Below are 20,766 nucleotides of genomic sequence, written 5' to 3' on the forward strand. Positions count from 1 at the left end.
AGAGATGTAGAGGCATGAGATATTAGTCAGTTAGTGCAGCTTTAGCAGTAGCACCAAAATGGGAGCCTCCACACTTTGATCCCAATGTAACTTGGTAACCCCTGATTACCTCTCCACTGGTGCTCGACGCCATTCTGATTCTGGCTCACCTCCTCTTCTCCAGGAGCTTTCCGACTCCCTGTCACCCCAACGAGATTCCTGCGTGTCAAAAGAAAATGGGAACATTCTTTATGAATGTTTAAAACAAATATTTTCAACATATAATTCACTCTTGAGCATGTTATGTCATTAAAAACTCATCTGTCATACTGCAGAACACAGAACTATCAGGAGTTTGAGTAGCTAAAGTTTGGTTTTAACTGACTTTATTGTTTCTGCTGCAGTTCAAACAAAAACATGGTTCCCCTTGTGCCACAAGGCTTTACCTGCAGGGTAAGATATATGCAAATACACTAAAAAGTTTATGAGAAGTACATGAACAATTAAACAACAGCTACAGTCAGCCACAGCTGACTGACACAAAAGAGATGTTCTGACAGTTCCACTTTTCCTGGGGGCTTATGACAACAGGAATGAACTCAAGTAATTATTTGCTTTTGTGCTTTCTGATCTCATCAGGAAATGTAACTGAATACACTGAAAGCTCTCTGTGGCAAGGACAATTTTGTTCCCAATAGCTCAGTGCACAGAAGAGGTGAGGTATTAGTGATTCACATGGCTTGCAGGGCAGAGCAATGACAAATCTGTATTTTTTAAAATAAAGTAAAACGTCTCTCTCCACTGCCAGACAAACCATTTAAATAGATTTTTATGTCTTAATTTCACCACAAGAAACCAGTTAGCTAAACCATCCAAAATACCTGATTTCACATAATCACACAACCTCTTCATAAGAAGGGTATTCCAGTTTTAAATCCCTCTTTGAAAAGTGTTTTTATTTTTCATTATGGGTTAACCAAGATCTTGCATATCCACTACTCTGTCTCCTTAAATGCTTTTGAAATGACCCCAAATAACAACGGTGAGCAAAGAATCCCAGAACTGCAGATGGAATTTCTGGAGTGGTACAGGTATCTCTCTCAGAACCTGAGCCAGGTTTTCCACAGAATCAAGTGCCCACAGATAGGAGACCTCTTATGTGAAAAATACCCATCATGATTATTTACTTGACAGACTGTCAAAACAATTTATACAACCTGATAACTTATCTTCATAGTGTTCCTCAATGAAATATGTATTAAACAAAGAGAAAGGCTGTGGGGGATGAAATTTTAAACCAGTTCTCTTGAAAGGTAAGTTCTGAAAAAGTGGGAGTGTAAAAGGCTTATGGTACTTACTTGCATTCTTTTAAACCATTAAACATTTCCAAGTAACTTTTGTTGTTTTATTTCCTGTTGGGCTGGGGTAGTGAGTTCTCCAAACCCAAGTTATATTTGTACAGAGAAAGTTGCACACAAACATCTTGGTTTTATGTTATTGCATATTTCTTATAAAATACAAAACTATGCTTTTATGTTTAATCTGGGGGGGGATTTTCTTTCAATATCCACTTGAATTTCTGACTTTTGCATGAGACACTGCACTTGCTTCCAATAGTTTTCCTTCTTTTTGTATTAAAGAAAATTTTGTCCAATATTCATTTTAGTCTTTATTAATTTAGTTTTTAAACAGTTTGGCAATCTTAGCTTCCAGATAGTCTCTTTACTTTATTGCTAAACTAAAGATTCCAGATCCTGATAGTGAGCTGAATCTAAGTGACAGTAATTTAATTATTAATTTAGCCACTCACATTCAAACTTAATAAGTAAATAAATAAAAATAAACAAACCTATGACTTTGCAATGCTAACACCTCATTTCAAACAAACTACTGAAGAAGGAGCAGCCAGAAAGAAACAAACCTGCAGGAATTACCCACCTTCCTTGAAAATGGGTCATCCAGCCCTCTCCTCTCTTCCTCTCGGCGGCGCTCTCTTTCCTCTATCTCCATTTCTCTCTGCCGTTTTTTCTTCTCCAGCTCCTCCAGTTTCTTGACCCGCTCCTGGTACTCCCGCTGCTCCTGCTCGCGCTTCTCGCGCTCGATGCGCTCCTTCTCCTCACGCTCTGCACAGTTGGAAACACACAGAGAACTTGTTACCAACACAAATTCCATTACTTTGCTGCATCCACACAAGGGTTCCACAACACAATCTCTCCCCTTGGACTCTATGAAAAATAAACACTTAAAAATACAAGCATTTGTATGATGTGTTTAGCTAACCACAGAACCTGCTCTGTGCAAGTCGCCTAACTCAGAAGCAATAGGAAAAGGACCCCTGATACATCCATTAATGAGACATCTTGAACTTTGCTAGCAAGAAAGAAGTTCCAATACCTTTATGTTAATTCAATGTACATACATAACTGTAGCAACTAAAATATCAGTAACTACCTCAAACATAGTAGAGGATCCCTCCCTTAGAAAATGTCAAACAAAAAAATCAGCTAACAGTATCAGAAATTTGATATTCTTGACTGCTTCAGTTGTTGTTTGTTTTTTAAATACTGCATTATGATGAACTGTGATACATAAAATCTTGAACTTCCAATTGACGAGTAGGGCAGAAGTTCATCCTGCAGTTTGCCAGCCATCTCTTCTCCTCTAAAGCCCTGAAACAGGGTATTAGGGCTATCAGACACAACAATTCACAAGGAAAGGTGTGTGAGTCGTTTACAATTTTGGAGTTCTTGAACTGACACCAATGTTCTGTTCTCTTTAAGATGTGCACAAACAAGTGGCCAGAACTCCAACAATAGGCTAAAATTAAAGACTCACTTTTTCATCAGCCTCTCTTATTTCATCTCCTCCTTCACCCATGTCTAGGAGCTACAAAGCTCTACCTTTCTGTCTATGCTGCACAGGTAAGCAAGGAAGGTGTGACAACTGGAAGCTGAAAAGACTTCCTCCAACTCATGAAACAGGAAAACCAGGCACTAGCTGTGTTACAAAATGGGAAGGCTCAAGAATGCAAAGGATGAAAGTCACATTGTCAATCACACCTTTAAGCAGCTGCTCCTCCCGCAGCCTTTGCTCCTCCTCCTCCTTCTCCCTGTAGTAAGTGATGCGTCTCTCCTCCTTGCGCTGCTTCTTGCGCTCCTCCAGACGGTTCCGCCTCTCCTCCGCCAAGCGCTCCTGGAACTGCTTGAGCTTATCCTGAAATACCAACAAGACACCTCAGAACACCACACTGTAATGTCTGAGAGCTAGGCAGTTACACAATTGTTAAATAAAGCTACACAGAAACTCAAAACAACTGCAACATATTAATTTTGCTTCACTGAAAAACATCCTTTTGCCATGTCAACCTCTTCTGTAATTGATTTGTATAAGAGAATACTCTAGTATAGAAGAAAGACATAATCAGATAATCATGTATAGTATTAGTCCTTTATCTGCTTTTTCAGAAAGGAATGGCCTAAATAATAATTTATCTGTACCTAAAACATATTACCCAAAATTATCCCTATTATTGCAAAGAATCATATGCAGTTACTAAATTATATTAACGTAACATTTCTTCTGCATTTTTTTGGTAAAGCCAGTTTTTACTGCAACATAGCCCAATACTCAAAGCTATAAACAGGCAGATACAGCTGTCTGCCTATATGATACCCAGTGATCCCTTATTAATAGCTGCACTGAAATAAACAATTTACCCCCTCTTTTATTTTCCATATTACCTACTCCAGAAACTGTCAAAAATTTGAAGTGTTGCTACCTAGGAACAGGTGCATGAAATTTAATTTAAAAGCCAAAGTAGAAAATAAGCAATTCCACAGTTCTGGACCATTTTAAATACTCATTTCTTTCTAGTTTCATGAAGAATCAGTTTTAGTTCCTCACTTTAGGGGTGCACTTTGTTAGCAATGCCACATCTCATGTACCTCATAAACTGTTCGTCGTGATGCCTTGAGCCTGGCTTCAAATAAATCTCTATCCTCCAACATCCTGGAGAGTCTGCTCTTGTGCTCAAGGGCTTTCTCACGCTCCAGCTGCAGGGTGGTGATCTGAAAACAGAAAATAAACCAAGTATAACTTCACTATACATCTGGATTCAATCTACCCCAGCCACTAGAAGGAAAAATTTTCACTTCCCCTTTCAGAGCAAAGACAGAAGAAATTGCTGTCCACTAAAACAGTGAAAGCACAAAGCTAACAATTTGTGAATTTGTGTGAAGATTTCAATCTTTCTTTCTTTTTTGGAAAGAGCTGGGGAAAACAAACAGTGCAAACCCCAATATTTTTCACGCATTGCTAATGCAACTTTATCAACAGAACAAAAAATTCTTACCCTTTCTTCTTCCTGTTGCTCCCACAGCTCCATATCATGCACTCTCTGTTCCTCATAGGCAGTCTTTATTAAAGGAATTTCTTCCAAGCGCTTCGCTCTTTCAAAGTAGTCAATCTGAGTAAAGGTAACACATCTTTAGTGTGACATAATGCACACATAAACCCCTCATTTCTGGAGACTTCTCCAATATAGCTGATATATCATGGCAAAACAGCAACAAACACACTGGACCATCTAAGGTCAACCTAACCAAGAGCCTGCATCTACCACTGGCAACTACCTAAGTGTGCTCCCAGGCAGGGATGCAGGAATGGAGACAGGCACATCATAATTCTCTCTCAGCATCATCCATTTTCAGCTCCCAGCATTTTCTGTGTTCAAAGTATTTTTACATTTTAAACAGTGGATTTCCTCTCTTGTCCTGAGCTCAAAGCTTTTCATGTACAACAATGTACTTTGAAAAGAACTCCTGCATGTCTGCGGCTCACAGCTTGAAGATCCAACTTCTACCTACAAACAGCTCTGAACATGGCTCCTGCTGGCTTCATTTGATGCTTCTCACTTCACTACCCCTTGCAGGCAGTGCAAGAACAATTGCTCCCACCATCAGCTCTTTCAACAGGTACACCCTTACAGACAGGCACCACATGCTCTCTCTAGAAGTCTGACAGAGGGGTACTGTTTTACAAAGACATTTCCCCCACAGAAGCCAATCTGCACCATTGATAATTCTTGTTGGCCTCCTATCAAACTTCCAGTTCAGCCACGTTCTTTTAGACATAAAGAGACCAGAACTGCAGCCAGTGCTCAAAATGCAGAAGAACCAAGTTCTTACTGCTGGCAAATAATGTTAAGTTTGAAGCCCATAATTTAATATGCAAAGCCAAGGACTGAGGGGTTCTTTCTCCAGCTTTCCCTATATAAAGTTTTAAATCTATCTAACCAGAATATAATTCAAAGACTTCCTTTTGTCACACCACTAAGTTGGAGTTTTTTGTGAAGAGCTTTGGAAAAAGCTTTTTTTTGAAATCCAACTTAGTTGCACCCATGAGATGAGCCTTAGTCATATGTTTGCTTTGACAGCTCCAGAGATCTCTGAGAGGAAGCCCTCTGAGTTCACATTCAGCTTAAGAGGCCTTTTTCAAATCAACTCCATTAATTAGAACAGATTTTTGCACCAAAACTAAGACCCAATTGGTATATAGCACATTTACCTTTCTTGTGTTTCAAACATTTCCAACATCATTATTATATATAAGTGTGTATGGACATACATATCAACACAGAATTACATTCACTAAAAAAAAAAACTGTATAGACATTTTTACCCTTCCTACTTTGTACCTTTTTCTCCTGATTCTTCAGTCGTTCCTGAAGCTCCTTCTTTTCTTTTTCCAGCTGTTCCACTTGTTTAGCCATAATAAAGTCAGGATCCAATTCTTCAAGATCCTACAACCAAGTAAAGTTATCAATACAAAAAGGAGAAAAAACTCCCACAAAAGTTGGTCTTTATTCCCCCAGGTAAAAAAGGTCCCATCCAAACCCAGAACTAAAATTTACTTAATTGTCTCATTTTTAAGAGACTCTAAGACTAGCTCCAGTACAAACCTATGAAACTCAGGTAGCCCAGCAATGTAACACTGAAATAACAAAATAACTCCCCCCTGCAACAATAATCCCCTACCTCAATATCAATATCTTTAAACGCTTTGGCTCCCAGTTCAGTCTTCTTAATCTGCTCCAAGCGCTCCCGAACAGTTTTCTTTTTGATCTGCTCATGCTCCTGCAGGATCCTCTCCTTCTCCCTCTCCTTCGCCTCCTGGCGCAGCCTCTCCTCCTCAGCTTTCCGCACTTTCTGCAGCTCTGCCTCGCGCTGCTCCAGCTCCTCCTTCTCACGCTGGATGTTCAGGCTCTCCAGGCGCTCCTTTCTCTCCTCTATGGTTTGACGGCGCGCAAGGATACGCTGATGCTCCTTCCTGGAATTTTTCAGGAAGGCAGTGACTGCCAGCTGATGCTGTTCTTCCTTCTCTTGCTGGATTTAAAGTGAGAATAAGACAATGATGTAAACAGTTCCTTTTTAAAAAGTCAGTAAGCAAAGCAAATGCTTCTCAAGGAAAATGCAAAGCTAATTCTATTCTCCAAAATTGCCAACTGAATGGAAGTACAGCTGTAGTGGCAAATCTAATCACTCATCCAAGTGGCATCCCAGGCAGTACCAACTGCCCAGAATCATGTGCACATGGAGAAAGTTGTCTGTAAAAGACAATATTCTGCAACATGGCTTGGGTGTGACAGTTTGACTTTTTCTGTCCAAAAATATTGTACACCCAGATGTAATTGATATTGAAATCTTTAACTACAATGGGCGTGTGGGCCAATGTTGTTTGTCTCTGGGTGTGTTTGCACGCATATGTACTGTACTTGTACTTGAACTTGAAATACATGTACTGTATTTCACCAAAGCTGTTCTTTTAAATTTTGTTCTTTTCCAAACACATCAATAGAAGAGAAATGTACCCTAATTAAGACAAAACACTATCGGTGAGATTATTAAAAAATAAGTCAACAGCTTAAACATTGTATTTAAAAGCATTTTCATGACCTTATAAAAAACACTAGGCTTCCAGACACTAGAACAAAGACTGCTCTATCAGCAGCCTTCCCACCCCCAGTATTGCCCAGAGCACCCCCCCAGCTCTTTGTGGACATTCATGCTGTACACACGAGGAGGTGTCACTGTGCCAGCTCAGGGAGCTGCCCATTTCCATGAGTCCAGCCAAACACTGCAGCCCAAATCAGCTCCCCACACTCCCCCAGCCATGCTACTCCTGAAATGTGAGCACCCTCAGGGATATTTTTAGTAACCTGTCACTTCCAGGGCACTCAGCAAAAACACTGAAACATCCATGCTTTGCTGCAGAGCTGCACACATTTAAAACTAAATGGAGGTGCCAGAAACACCAAAGTACAAAGCTTTAGATGAATTTAATGGTTTTGTAAATTGTTAGAACTGTGACAAATTAAAAGCTTTTAAGCACCTGACAAAAGTGGAAGGTTTTGACCTGAATAGTGAAGGCAAAAAGGTATCAACTTGTTCTGTAGCTTCTCTAACCACACAGACTGATATTAACCTTGATACTGTTCTCCAATTTTACAAGTGTAATGACCACTAATGAGTTAAATGAGGAGGATTTATTCAGCTACTAACTATACTAACATGTCAAGTGCAAGACTAACTGCCATTTCTATCCATGGATGTATAGTTAAAGCATGTTTTGTCTTTTTTTCTCTTTCAAAATGACAATCTAATATCAATTTAATATCAATCACAAATCAAATCTTTTAAAGGGAAAACCTATAGAAATACTTTTATCTTAAATACTATAAAACCACTAATGTGTTCAAGCTAACATAAGGAAGTGAGCACTGGGTGTCATGATACAGTTCTACTTTCTGCATTTAGATTTTAAGAATATTACTCAATATTAAGTATAAGACTATTACATAATATTAAGTACAAGAATATTACTTAATACTTAGTATTTCAATCTGTAGAGAATCTAACACAGACATGTTGCTATCTGTTTTTTTCCCCTATGGAACAAATATCTGATGTGCTAGCTATGAAATCTTTCATAAACCTAAAACAAATGAAAAAATTACCACTGCTCTAGTAAGAGAAGTGAAGGTTTAACTTGCCACGACCAAAGCATGCTGGAAATCTGAGACTGATTTACACCTTGTTGCTACAGAGCTCTGGAAAACCTGAAATGTGAGTCTGACCTTGAAGCCAAGAGCCCCAGGGAGGAGGAAAAGAAGTGACAAAGACAAGTCAGTTCTTGAGCTGTGGGATGTTTTGTTCTATAAAGATGCATTCCAGCTTTTTCACAACAGCAGTTTTTCCAGGAAGAATAAATGAAGCAGGCTCTTGGATTTTCAAAAATGCATACAAAACTTTAAACAAATCCTAGCTCTGTAGGCTCATGTAAGGAACAGTTATTATTTGTTATATCCTAAACCTGGCTATTTGCAAGACTGGAAACTTTAAACTCAGGCCTCTTGTGTACATTTTGCCATATTTTGGTTATGACCAGAAACTAACTAGCTGAGTGCTTTTAAGAATGACTTTTTTAAAAGCACAAAAAACTGATTACTACTAAGCTGAAAAAAAAGAAAGTAAAAGGTTTGCCTAATCTGAGAAAACACACTCATTAAAATATAAGCTTTGTCAACGCTCTCCTAAGACTTTAAACGACTTACCATTAAGTGAGGAGGCTTAATGACTGCAAGAGCCTTAGCCAGAGCTGAGGACATGGCAGTCAGCTGGTTTCTGATCTGCTCAGAAGGCATGCTCTGCAGCTGAGGGCCCAGTGGAGCATCCTCTCTAGTACAGTAATTCAAATCTGAACCAAAACTCAGTGTCCGGGTTGTGTGATCAAGGCGAACCTTTGCAAAAACAGAAAAAAGGAAGAAAAAGGATTGTATTTTTTATTGAACAATTTCTCTGTTGCTCTGCCTATGACCACCATGAGTCAACAGAGGCTCTAAGCAGAAATTACTTGAAAAAAAAATTTTGCTGTACCACTCCATGAGAAATGCTAAATTAGAGGAAAAATAGCACTGTCAATGAAGGTTTGTTTTATTTCTATGGTTTAGGAAAAAAACCAACCCAAACAACAACAAAACCAAAATCACTTGAAGAGGTTAAACTTTTAAGGATTTAATGAAATTAGCACTACAAGACAAATCACTCTTGTTTCTTCCTCCACACTGTGAACCAGTTCCTTTTCATCACATGCAGTACACGTGAACCCATACGTGACACCAAGTCTCTCTACAGCCCTCACCTGTAAGTCACAATGCCTGGCTGCATCCACGATACAGCGCTCCAGCTGGAAAGCATCCACAAAAGGAACCAGGGTGCACAGACGAGCAAACTCAATGCTTTGATAAATCTGGGCCACCTGGATGTGAACAGAAACATCAGGGGGTTTTTGCTCAATATTTTTCCTCAATAAAAAGAAATCAGAAGTAGAAGTTGTAGAGTAAAGTTAACTCACTAAATTGTCAGTAAATGAATGTATAAATATGAATGCAGTTGCAAATACTGTCTGAGGATTATATTTCTGTACTGTCTTCATATTAAACCCCATTCCTGAATGGCTGCTTTGTATGAAGGAGACTGGCAGCAGTAACTACATCCAGCTATGCTGCTAATTAGCCTTCAACTATTTCTTTAGCACACCAGAAATAACACTGCTCATCACTGATGAAGAAAGCAGGTCAATGAAATGTGCATTTTATATAAAAAAACCAAACTTAGATACAAATACAATTTTAAAAAAAGAAACTAAAAACCAAACTGAAATACTTCCCTCCCTGATGTTACTCCAAAGAGAAGTAATGAAGAAAATCTAGAGAAGAGACTACACCACTATACCCCACTATTAAGTATAGTTACTATAGCTGCATTTAAATTATGCACAAACTGAAGTTATAGGTAATATATTAAAGACATGTATTTGAAAATCAAACATTCTTCTATTTGATAGAAAAAAGAATTATTTCAGCATTAAAGTTTCCAACTTAATCCTCCTCCAAAGCATATTCTAACTGATGTATACTTAGGAACATGCATTATCTTTACTCATACCTGCTGTAGAAGGCGAAGGATGGTGTTGTTTTGCAGGTGAGGAATGTACAGCTGCAGCTCAGGCTCCTTTTCAGCTTGGTCCTTCACCCAGTTCAGAACCTATCAAAAATCTGAAAAGTTACTCTATCTGCATTGACCTGCACAAACTTCACCATTAAAGTTACATTTCTGGTTTATACTCTTAAAACAAGAGCACTTCTGTCCAGATACTGTTTTACTGAAGTGCATCCTTTGATCAGAACACTTAGTTACAAAGGAGAGCTGACAGTTTTTGTATGAAGGCGACTGACAGTACTGGCAACATTTACCACACTGCTAATTTACCTTCAAGTTCTTTTTAGCACCTCAAATATCTTTGTTCCCACTATCAAAGAAAAAGAACATGATGTGCTTCATCAACTGCAGAATTTACACTAACTTAATCAACAGCTCTCACATTATTCTACCTGCCAACACTCTAACTTTTAATAGTAAAAGCATTCATTGGCTCATCCTTCCACTTAGCATACAACCCACTTGCCAGCATATGCCCACATGTGCACACAGTATTCCTATTTTGCACTTCAAACAAAATTAACTCAGTATTATCTCCACTAACAAAACCTTCTGACACATTCCCAAGACTCTGCACCTTTATGGAGCCCCCTGAATAGCACCCAAAAGACCAGAGTGAATTTTCATTCTAGTTCAGTAACCTGGCTTACTCTCAGATGTCTTGCACATATCATGGTGATGGAACTTCACCAAATCAAGGCTACTACTGAAAAATCTGGCAATAGAAAAAGCTGGTTGATATTTACCACAAATCAATATTGAAATAACAGACTATTAGTCAAGACCAATTACTACATACACAGAGCTAAAAAAAACTTACCTTGCTGACACGGGCACTCAACTTGAGCGGGTGAAAGTCTACTTCAAGCCAATTGTAAAGTTCTTTCACTTCTGGGACAACATATTGCACTACATTGAACCTGACCTACAGTCAACAAAGAAAATCCAAAGATCTCAACAAAAATACAGTATTAACCAATTGTTAATGCTTTAAGAATTTCATATTCAACAAGTTAAACAGGCAACAGATGTGGTTTTTAATACAGGAAACTAGGGGTTTTTTCCATTACATTCTTAACTGCAGTAACAGTAGTTCTACACTACATCACTTAAATGTAGCTAAAAATGGAAAAGCAGACAAAAAAACAATCTAAACAGACTGGAGTACCATCCTCAGCCATTTCTGAGGATGTAAGTCTACACAAACATAGGCCTACATCCAAACTAAAACCACACATCTCTGTTCATCATTAAATTTCTGAAGCCTTAAATTTTGGGTCTGAGGCAGACTAAAGAGGTTCTGCAAGAAGGATTATCTCAAACTATAAAATGAGCTTTGAATCTAAATCTTAGATATGAGTGCTAACGACTGCAAAAAATTCAAACATTCTCTGAAAATACCCACTACTTAATGTCTAATTTGTTTATGAGCATCGGGGGAGGTCTGAGGATAGATAAATCTAACATCCCTTCAAATTAAACACAAGGAAGTTTTCATAATCACTTAGATCCATATGGTCCAACATTTGACATCTGGCCTGTGCTTATCCAAAACACATTTAAAACAGAAAAATAAGCACTTGGTTCAGTTAATTACACACTTCAGAGTCGGAAAAAAACCCCAAAGTTCTAGGTCACAACATGTTTCAAACCCCTCAGTGTTTCAAATCAATATTTGTTACTTGGGTGATGTAAAAGACTACACTGAATTGCACACAAGCGTTCATTATCACTGCCACTTCCAAACATTCCTTGTGAATCTGCAATTAAGTTCCAATTAACCACACAGCTGTTTTACTTTAAATTTGCTTTCCCACAGCTAAGCAGAGTGCTCTAGAAGGGACAGGCCCCAGTGCTGTGAAGCTGCTGACCTGAACCCCAGTACCCACCATGTCGTTGATGAGGCTGGCCCGTGTTGGGGGGGCCTGCAGCCCCAGCAGGGTGGCCAGGCGCCGCTGCTTCTCCACGATGATTCCATCCATATCCAGCAGACGAGCAATATCAGTTCTCTCTGGAGTTATTGGAATGGACAGCGTGGCCAAAAGGACTCGAGTGGACATCCTGGTGACAAAGCAGAAGGAAAAGAACACTTACTAATTCCTGTTCATGTATGTGTCAGTTCAAGAGGAATGAGGAGCATCCATGATGCAAAACTGAGTAAAAACACCAGAATAACAGAGGAGACACCAACTACAGCATGAGAGGAAACTGTGAAATCTTGTGAAGAAAATACCACCACTCAAAAGAGAAAAAAATCCAAACGCCCAGATATTTATTGACTTGCATATCCTCTCAGTAAAGAGAAGGAAGCTTAACTGAGGTGTGCTAATGTTCACAATACTTACACTGCAGCTTTGTAAAACATCCTCCTTGCTCTAGATTTCTTTTGAGGCAATTAGTACTGGCCAATTTAGGCAGAGCTGCTCATAGCCATACATGTCATCTGCTTCTTTTGGGGTACAATTTAGTTTATTTTTGAACCCAGGGGGTTAAAAACAGATTCTAAGATCACAGCAAGTATCTTTCCCCACCTCTGCATCTCCTCTTGTGTGAGATTCTTTCGCATTTCTCTTGATAAGTGATAAAGGCGGTGAAGGGTGGATGCATGAAAAAGAGCATTTCCTGATTTCCAGAAGACAGTTGAAACTTTGTGGTAGTAATTTGCCATCAGCTGTGGTTTGGGTGGTTTCTTAGACAATGCAAATAGTCCATGAATATCTTCCACTGCTTTGAAAGCTTCCTAAAAACAACCAAATATGCCACTGTTAGGAAGTCTTTTGCAACATCCCAAAAAAGGAAAAATGTATATTTATAAAGGTTTTAAGACTATAAAATATTTAATACTACTGAAAGCTATGATCGTCAGTTTTGTCAGCTACATGAAATTAAATACTTCTTTCTTAATAAATTATTTGGACATACTCACTTTAACTATCTGCTTAGAAGTTGGTATTTTTGAAAACTTGTTTCATTCTGATTTTCAAGCTACAAACCAAGGTAGGGGGGAGCCAAACAAAAAAATCTCTCAGAGTTCTACCATCAAAGCTTGGTTTGAAATGCTGTGCAGGAACACCAGACTAAGCATTCAATATTCTAGATATCAAAACTTTTATTCTTTAGCTTTTAGTCTCTCTTTACCTTGCTGCATGTACCATGAGACATGAACAGAGTGGAGAAAATTCTGGAAAGGCTGCAGGCCAAGCGTGATGGGGAGCCCTGCTGCATACCTGCCACAGCTCCATGCTGATAGCACTGTCCAGCTGCACCAGCCTGGTCTCCAGGTGCATGGACTGGCTGTCAGGGTTGTTGAGGTTGATGGCTGTGCTTTGGTTGTGGTGCCGCTGGATCTGGCCCAGGTGCATCCGCAGGTTATCGCAGAGCTTGCGGAACTCCGCTTTCCGCGTGTACTGCAGGCAGAACTTGAACGCTGCAAAAAGGAATAATGTGAATGTAAAATGCTCACTAATGGTGACTTCACGGTAGTTGTAAATGGGATTCAAGTATGTAAATCAGTACACTTTAAAAATCTTCATTTACAGTCAAAAGACATCTCAAACATGATACAATCTGTCACACATAATGAGTAAGTGACAATGCAGCGCATTTTCATCTTGACCTCAAAAATTAAGATGTTTCCACATAATTAAGATTAAAGAGCAAAGGGAATACTTTAAATCTCTTTAGAAATGTTCTAATTTATGCAGTGATTCCAGCTTTTAGTTTGAAATAAGAGCACACGAAATCCTGTGAATGGCATGAATTCAGGTTTTGGCTTTGTAAAATGTGGGAGAAATTCAAGTCATCTACAGATGGTAAAGTCAAATGAAGCTTTCAAATGACCAGAAATGACACAGACAAAAACCCTGTCATTAACCCCATAGTTCTCAAACACCAGTCCTTGCTCTGGTTTCCAGAGATAAGCACAACACAAATGCATGAAAGAGGTCAAGAAGAGGGGATGGACTGTAGGGGGGGATCAAGACCACCCAAACCCCTGGAAGCCCTCCAACCCATTTCCAGAAAGGTCCAGAAGAACAGACGGAGCAAGAGAATGGATTTGCACAGCAAGTGAGAGACTCATCTATAAAAAGGTCAAGCCCAGGTGTGTGTACATCCCAGCACCCTGGACACCCTCATCAGCTAGATCAACACTGGAGTGAGGACTGGTGACTTCTCTCTTTTACCCTCCTATTCTTTCTCTCTAGCCCTCTCTTTAATTCAATCCTCTCTTCTTCCACCCTATCCCTTCACCCAAAACCCACTGCCACGTGCTTATACTGGGAGGTCAGGGACTAACACACCAATTCTCATGCCAAGTATGTCATCCACTACTAAAACTTTGTAAGCTTTTGAGGACCCTCTGATTCTTCTTGTTCCTTTGGACCACATTCATTTACATATCTTGATGTTCCCTCCCTTTAAGGGGGAGACACCACATCATTATAGTTCAAGTTTCCATCTTTTGAACCTACCTTGCTGTGCAATGTCATGGTACAGGCGTTCTACTCGAGAATTATTTCGGAGAAGATCCAAACACTGCCTATAGGATTCCCACAGAAATTTAACCCAGGGTGTCAAAAGCAGGCGGTCAGTACGATCCTGAGTGTCTTCTCCACTTACAGCACTCAAAAGAACACTTCAGTCAGGGCAGCAGGGTAAGGAAAGAGAAAAAAGAGAAGTGGTTTATTCCCCACAATTCTTTCTCATCAATTTTTCTTACCAGGTTCTACGATGAGTCTGGACAAATCTAAACAGCTAATTGCTGCTGAATGGTCTATTGCTTATTTTCAAACTGGTCCCTCAGACTGCTCCCTTTTCCTTTAAAGGATGTAGATAATTATTTCAAAGTTTTAAGTTTCAAACTTTGAACGGACGTGTTCGAGCTCCAGAGGTAAGACATCAGAAACTTGTATCCTTCAAAAGAAACTAACTCCAGGATTTTCACCTTCTCTTTCCTAGCAGGGAGCTGTGTCCTGCACCTCTGTTAGTCAAGTATCAGTGCCAATGCAGACACTTTAGTACTTGCTGACACTTCCCTTTTAGTCACCAGCACTGCTGCCAGAGTTCACTTCATGTTGACATATGACACAAGAGCTGTGTTATGATCTGCACACATCAGAAACCAGAGTACTCACATTAGCATTTCAAATCCTTTACAAATTCTGACATGAAAAAGACGCTTAAATACATCAGAAGTAAGATACAATAATCTTGCATTTCAAACTTCATTCCCTCATCACAGGAATGTAAGACAGGGGAAAGCATTCCAAAGACACTGAGACGAATTCAGTGCTATGTCCCACACGATCCCTTTCTGCTAAACAATCCATTCAACATGTTAAACTCACAAATCTTCCCATAGCCCTCATTTTGAAAATTATTTTTGAACTGTTTTTAATATGAAGTCTCAATTCTTGTATCTTTTCTACTACACCATTTGCAGTTCTAATTTGCATCCTTGGATACTACATAAACTATTAAACACGACATATCACCAGAGCTTTCTCTAACAGATCGTGAGGCAAATCCAGCAAAAAAGCATGAGAAGTCTAGAAAACAGGACCTAAAAAACACTAAGGAAACGGTGCTTGTTTAGAGGAGAAATGTGATTGAAAAGATCCATTCTCCAGTCCTTTTTTATAGAAAGGAGAACAAGGAAAAGAGAGGTCAGTCAATCTTCACTGTTTAACTATTAGTGGATTCCTCTGTAACAATTTCAGGCACTGGAAATAACAAGAATGGCACTGCCCCCTATTGAAGACATGTCTGTCACCTTCTCTTTTTTGTAACCAACTTCTACTAGAGAGTTTTGCTGTTAACATGTAAATACAGAGCCTTCTACTCCAGGTCCTTATGAGCATTATTTGACTACTACAACTCTATTCCTACACAAGACAAATACTTAGTAATTTCTTCCAATTTTTTATCATTTCTGTCACCATTCTATGTTCTCACTACCTGTCCTATTAGTTCTCTCTTGATTGTAGTTTTCATGTCCTTTCTTCTATTATCTCATCACTTAACCAAGCAAGTATAAAGTAACATTTCCTTTTGTTTGTACATGCACAATGTGGTCAGAAGAAATGGAGGCTATCACACACAAGAATTACATTGGTCTGATATAATTAAAAGCATTTCTACATCAACTAGCAATGATCAGTTTACCATAATAAACTCTCCAAAACCACTACAGATGCAGATCGGAGAAGACACTGGAAAGTGGTGACCCAACTCCCGGAACCACTCCCACTGTATCTAGATCTTCTACTCCTTACTGCTTGCTTTCTTTACTCAGGATTTCATGCAATGTAAAATTCCTGCTTTTATCCCCACCTTTAAAACCTCTAGAACACCACTAGTATTCTACTTCAAGTCTACCATATTTATATCTCAGTTCTGTGAATGAAATTAAGGATACTTTCTGTGAATTGGTACATTTTAAAGACAGGCTGCACACCTTTCTGGAGTCTGAATGTTATCCAAGTCTTCTATGTCCAGTACCATCTGCTGGGATTCCTCCTTAGCTGCTTCTGTTTTTTCTTCAGCTAATTTTAAATAGGCTCGAACAACATCCTCCAAAGATTTGATGTTAACCTACACCAAAGGCAAAAAAAATGGGAAGATGTTTCCACCCACAACAGGCAACACATCTTTGAAAATGTAACTGCTACAAACCCAAGAGCATCTAAAAGGCAGATTAATCCTAATTCAGGACAAATCAGTTACTTTTAGATTATATCAGCTGACAGATACCACGCTTGCTATAAATACATACAATAAAAAATCAAAAGCCATACCTGCTGGCAAATATTCTTGTACTGGTACAATCCTTCTTTTGCCAGGTGACTCTTGCGCAGATCCACGCAGAGCTCCAGGTACTTCAGCATAATTGGCTCGTGGATTTTCTGCCATGTTCGGTGTTTCTTACTTTTCATAACATCATAGAGAACATCAAGGGCAGGCTGCTTTTTGCCAACCTCAAGAAATTCTGAAAGTAAAATCTCAGTTAGCAAAAACTTGCGCACCAGAAAATGCATTTTTTTATGCTTAACACAGGAAACATTCAGTATTTAATTAACTCTACCCAGAGTGCATTGATGGTTTGATTTAGTTGGCCAGATCAAAAACGTTGGCAAGTCAGTGCAAGTCGTTTAATGACATAACTGGCAAACAAATGCTGACCAGTAAATTTACATGGGAATTTCAGGACAGCAGAGGTGCCTCTCCATCCATCCAAGCATGACTGAGCATTTCATACACATGAATGTGTACGAATGCACACATCCAGTTTTAACCATCCTGGTTTCATCAAGGACGAGGAATATCCACCAGGAGGCTTGTGGGTACAGCACCTACCTAGGGCATTTAACAAGGTGCAAAGCATGCCACAAATGTGACTAAAGTACTGCTCTCAGGTGAGGGAGGGAGGAAAAAAACTTAATTCAGCAAAGCTGTCCATTTGTTGTTTTTAACTCTTGAGTGTTTTTAACTCTTGAGCACTTCAGTTTACAGATGTTACATCAAAAGCTGCTGCAGTTTAGTTGAAGGGTCAGACACTTTTTAGATCAGCCTTGCTGCCGAAACCAGTGCCCCATTTATTCATCCCTAAGCAGCTGCTGCTATGAACAGGAGCTCTCAGCATCATAGCAACTCCCACCTCTGACAACCCCACACGTTCTGCCTCACAAAACACAGCAAACCACCCACTGGAAACACTGAGGCAGCGACCCACATACACACAGACCCCACTCTGAATGCACTCTGAACTGCAGAACAGCAGGAGAAATGAACACACAGAATTGGAAGCAAACAGGTTTAAAAGATAAGAAAGGTCAAGTACAGCCAGTGGGAAAAGTGGCTGTTCCTGAAGGCTGAGGGGTGGAGTCAGTACTGCCATGAAGTACCTTGGAAAGCACTCCATTCCTAAAGAAATAATGGCAGAAACTGCTAAAGTAGGGGCCTGCTCCAGGGGCTCAGACATCAGACAGAGCTTCCAAGTTGTGGAATCTCAAATTTGAAGTTAAACATGGCAAAAGGTTTAGATTGAAAGCAGCACAGCGGTTTTAAATAATTTAAGGACCACCACAGTTCATATTCATGGACCAGTTTACGTAAATAATGAGCTGGCAGAAGATGAGCAAGCTCCTTTCTAGAGAAAGCACCGTGGCACAACTGAAGATAATCAGTTACGGTGTGGCAGTACCCAGCAGTACTTTACTCACCATGACAATTTTAATAAAGCTACCCTCCATCCCATCATTTACACTGCTATTCTACCTCAGAGCTGCTTTTGAGACAATTACTGTTGAGCTTTACACTTTATTTATGGAAATTAACTTGAAAGGCAAGTTTGATCCTGCAACAATGCCAGGGCACTCCAACCACAGCTCTCAGTGGTCGATAACCAACTGGACAAAGCACAAAATTAATTTATGTTGTTTTGAAACTTTTAATTAACTCTGGCCAAGCAGGTTCTTACAAGCAAGTCAAATAATTAAGGCTAATTTAAGAGACACTTCAGTAAAAAGCACAGAATGAACCTGAAGAACCAAATACAGCACACAACGCCAAGCTTTGCAGTAGGAACTGTAAGTTATGGAAACTCAGATCTGTAACATATAAACTGTAAAGCTGAGTCCATAAGTAGCTGTATGAGTTACTTTCTACTAGTTTTGTTCTTTTATACTACTTAAAATGCTAACAGGTATCCAGATCAGCAACTGAAGCTGAGTGGTCAAGAACCAACTGATACACTCAGAACTCACCTACTGCTGCTAACCCAAAATCCTCAATCAAGCTCAGTTTTCAATCTGAGAAAACATGTCACCACGCGAGGTGACAAAGACGCTTTATAGTATCTCTAACAGTGAGCAGGCTTAGTATCTGCAACAATAAAACACTCCTTAAAGTTGCATTACATTCCTGAGTACAAAGCAATGCCAAATACTAACAATAGCTGAGGGCTGGCCTTGACCTACATTTATCAATTATAAAAACACTTTTCTTACATATCTGTATATACTTAAACTCCTTCATGCTCTTCATATTTCCAAACATCACCTCTGTGTGTTGAAGTCACTGAGAACATAAAGTGCTTCAAATGGACACCTGAGCCTTACTTACAAAAACACACACTGAAACTCTAGAAACTGCACTGAATGTGCCCATTTGAAATGCCAGTTTAACATTAAACTGCTTCCTGCAACACACAATCTGCCTTAGCTACGACTTTCCACCCTTTAATATGCTTGGCTGTGGCAAGGTTGAGCCCCTGCAGTTTGTAAGACTTGACACTGCTTGTCACGTTTTCCATTCAGTCCCCTGAAATTCAGGATTGTCAACATCTCTCTGGAGAACACCCCCTCCAGTTCCACTCCACTGCTTCACTTCAACACAACTTAGCAGACTCGCAGCAGTATAAGAAATATGAATTTAAATACCAGGGAAGCATCAATAATAAGAAGAATAATAATGAGCAGTTTAAAAGTCAATATTCCAGAAATGTAACTTGCACACAAGTACCATTTCCTCTACACAAGAATTTGCAAATATAAATAAAATTTATATATCATGGTACATGTATCTTTTCCAGTGAAAGGACTGATACAACACATCTTCATCCCTAAATACTGACTGAAGCTGATTTTATCTTTCATCTTTTTGTCTTTGTGGGAAAGAGTTTTACAATGAATTTTTGATTAAAAATCTTGAGGACGTGCAGTACGTTCAGATTTTCTTGTTAATATACTAAGTACTTGAATAATGCACAGTCCCCAGACCACACAGCCTCTCCCGCTGTCATTTAAAGACCCATAAATCATCTCTAAGTTGTGGATGTCTTTAAGTGTCATCTTTCGATCAGCCCTGTGACAATGATCAGTCTAAATGGTCTTGCTAAGGGCTTAAAATAGGATACTATAAAAAACAGAAGCGTCAAAGCCATATGTTTGGCCCGAAATGAGCCAACTGATAAATATAACCAGTCCAGCTTTTATGTGGCAGCCAGCAAGCAGCGGCTACAGCGCTGAATTGTCTCCCACGGTCGGGCTTCAGGGGCACACCGGTGCTATCACCAGTGCAGGAGTTTCACCATTCGCGTTCCCACGTGAAGGACGGCACACACCACACGGAGCCCCAGGGGACAGAAGGGCCCGCGGTCAGCCCGGCGGGGCAGCGCGGTCCGGCCCGCTCACGCCCAGCCCCGGTGGGACGAGGCCGGGCCGGCCCCGGCCGCCGCGGCTCCCCCAGCGCCCGGAGGCGGCCGCGGGGCCCAGGGCAGCGGGAGGCGGGGCCGGGCCCGCTCCCCGCGCCCGCCGGGCCTCCCTCCCTCCCCGCCTGCCTGCCCTCCGCCATGCGGCGCGGCCGCGCCGGCCCGCCCGGCCCCTTCCCCTTCCCCGCACCGCCCGCTCCCTCCCGGGATGGCGCTCCCGGGCGGCCTCCGGGGGATTCCGGGTGGGCTCTCCCGGGCGGGCCCGGCCGGGTGGTCCCGGGGCGGGCGCGGCCGGGAGCCGGGGAGCGGCGCGCGAGGCGGCCCGGCGCTGCGTGTGCGCGGGGGGCGCGGCCCGCACTGACCGTTCGCCCGCTTCAGGGCGTTCTCGGGCCGCTGGAAGTACACCGGCATGATGGCGGCGGCGGCGGCTCCTCACGGGGCGGCGGCGGCTCCGAGCTCCAGCCAGGCGGCACGCGCGGCCGGAAAGGGAGGGCGCGGCAGGGGAAGGGGAGGGAAAGG

General features: G+C 40.7%; 1 protein-coding gene and 1 non-coding gene across 2 annotated transcripts in view; both read right to left on the bottom strand.

The window, feature by feature from the left end:
• Positions 1–20,766, bottom strand: part of EIF3A (eukaryotic translation initiation factor 3 subunit A) — a 28,442-nt gene extending 7,676 nt beyond the window's left edge. The window contains exons 1-18 of the mRNA XM_064431447.1: positions 20,610–20,766; positions 16,835–17,025; positions 16,495–16,631; positions 14,510–14,673; positions 13,265–13,464; positions 12,569–12,777; positions 11,927–12,098; positions 10,858–10,962; positions 9,984–10,082; positions 9,178–9,294; positions 8,591–8,776; positions 6,015–6,362; positions 5,675–5,779; positions 4,331–4,444; positions 3,924–4,046; positions 3,039–3,192; positions 1,918–2,102; positions 110–198 (exon numbers count right to left, since the gene is read on the bottom strand). Coding sequence (XP_064287517.1) covers positions 110–198; positions 1,918–2,102; positions 3,039–3,192; positions 3,924–4,046; positions 4,331–4,444; positions 5,675–5,779; positions 6,015–6,362; positions 8,591–8,776; positions 9,178–9,294; positions 9,984–10,082; positions 10,858–10,962; positions 11,927–12,098; positions 12,569–12,777; positions 13,265–13,464; positions 14,510–14,673; positions 16,495–16,631; positions 16,835–17,025; positions 20,610–20,658 — 2,747 coding nt within the window. The 5' untranslated portion in view covers positions 20,659–20,766. The remainder of the gene's footprint in view (positions 1–109; positions 199–1,917; positions 2,103–3,038; positions 3,193–3,923; positions 4,047–4,330; positions 4,445–5,674; positions 5,780–6,014; positions 6,363–8,590; positions 8,777–9,177; positions 9,295–9,983; positions 10,083–10,857; positions 10,963–11,926; positions 12,099–12,568; positions 12,778–13,264; positions 13,465–14,509; positions 14,674–16,494; positions 16,632–16,834; positions 17,026–20,609) is intronic.
• LOC135306996 (small nucleolar RNA SNORA19) lies at positions 9,497–9,629 on the bottom strand. Its single transcript, XR_010367759.1, has one exon. It is a non-coding gene; the product is annotated as a small nucleolar RNA SNORA19 (small nucleolar RNA).

Source organism: Passer domesticus, chromosome 8, assembly GCF_036417665.1.
Source record: "Passer domesticus isolate bPasDom1 chromosome 8, bPasDom1.hap1, whole genome shotgun sequence".
NCBI lineage: Eukaryota > Metazoa > Chordata > Aves > Passeriformes > Passeridae > Passer > Passer domesticus.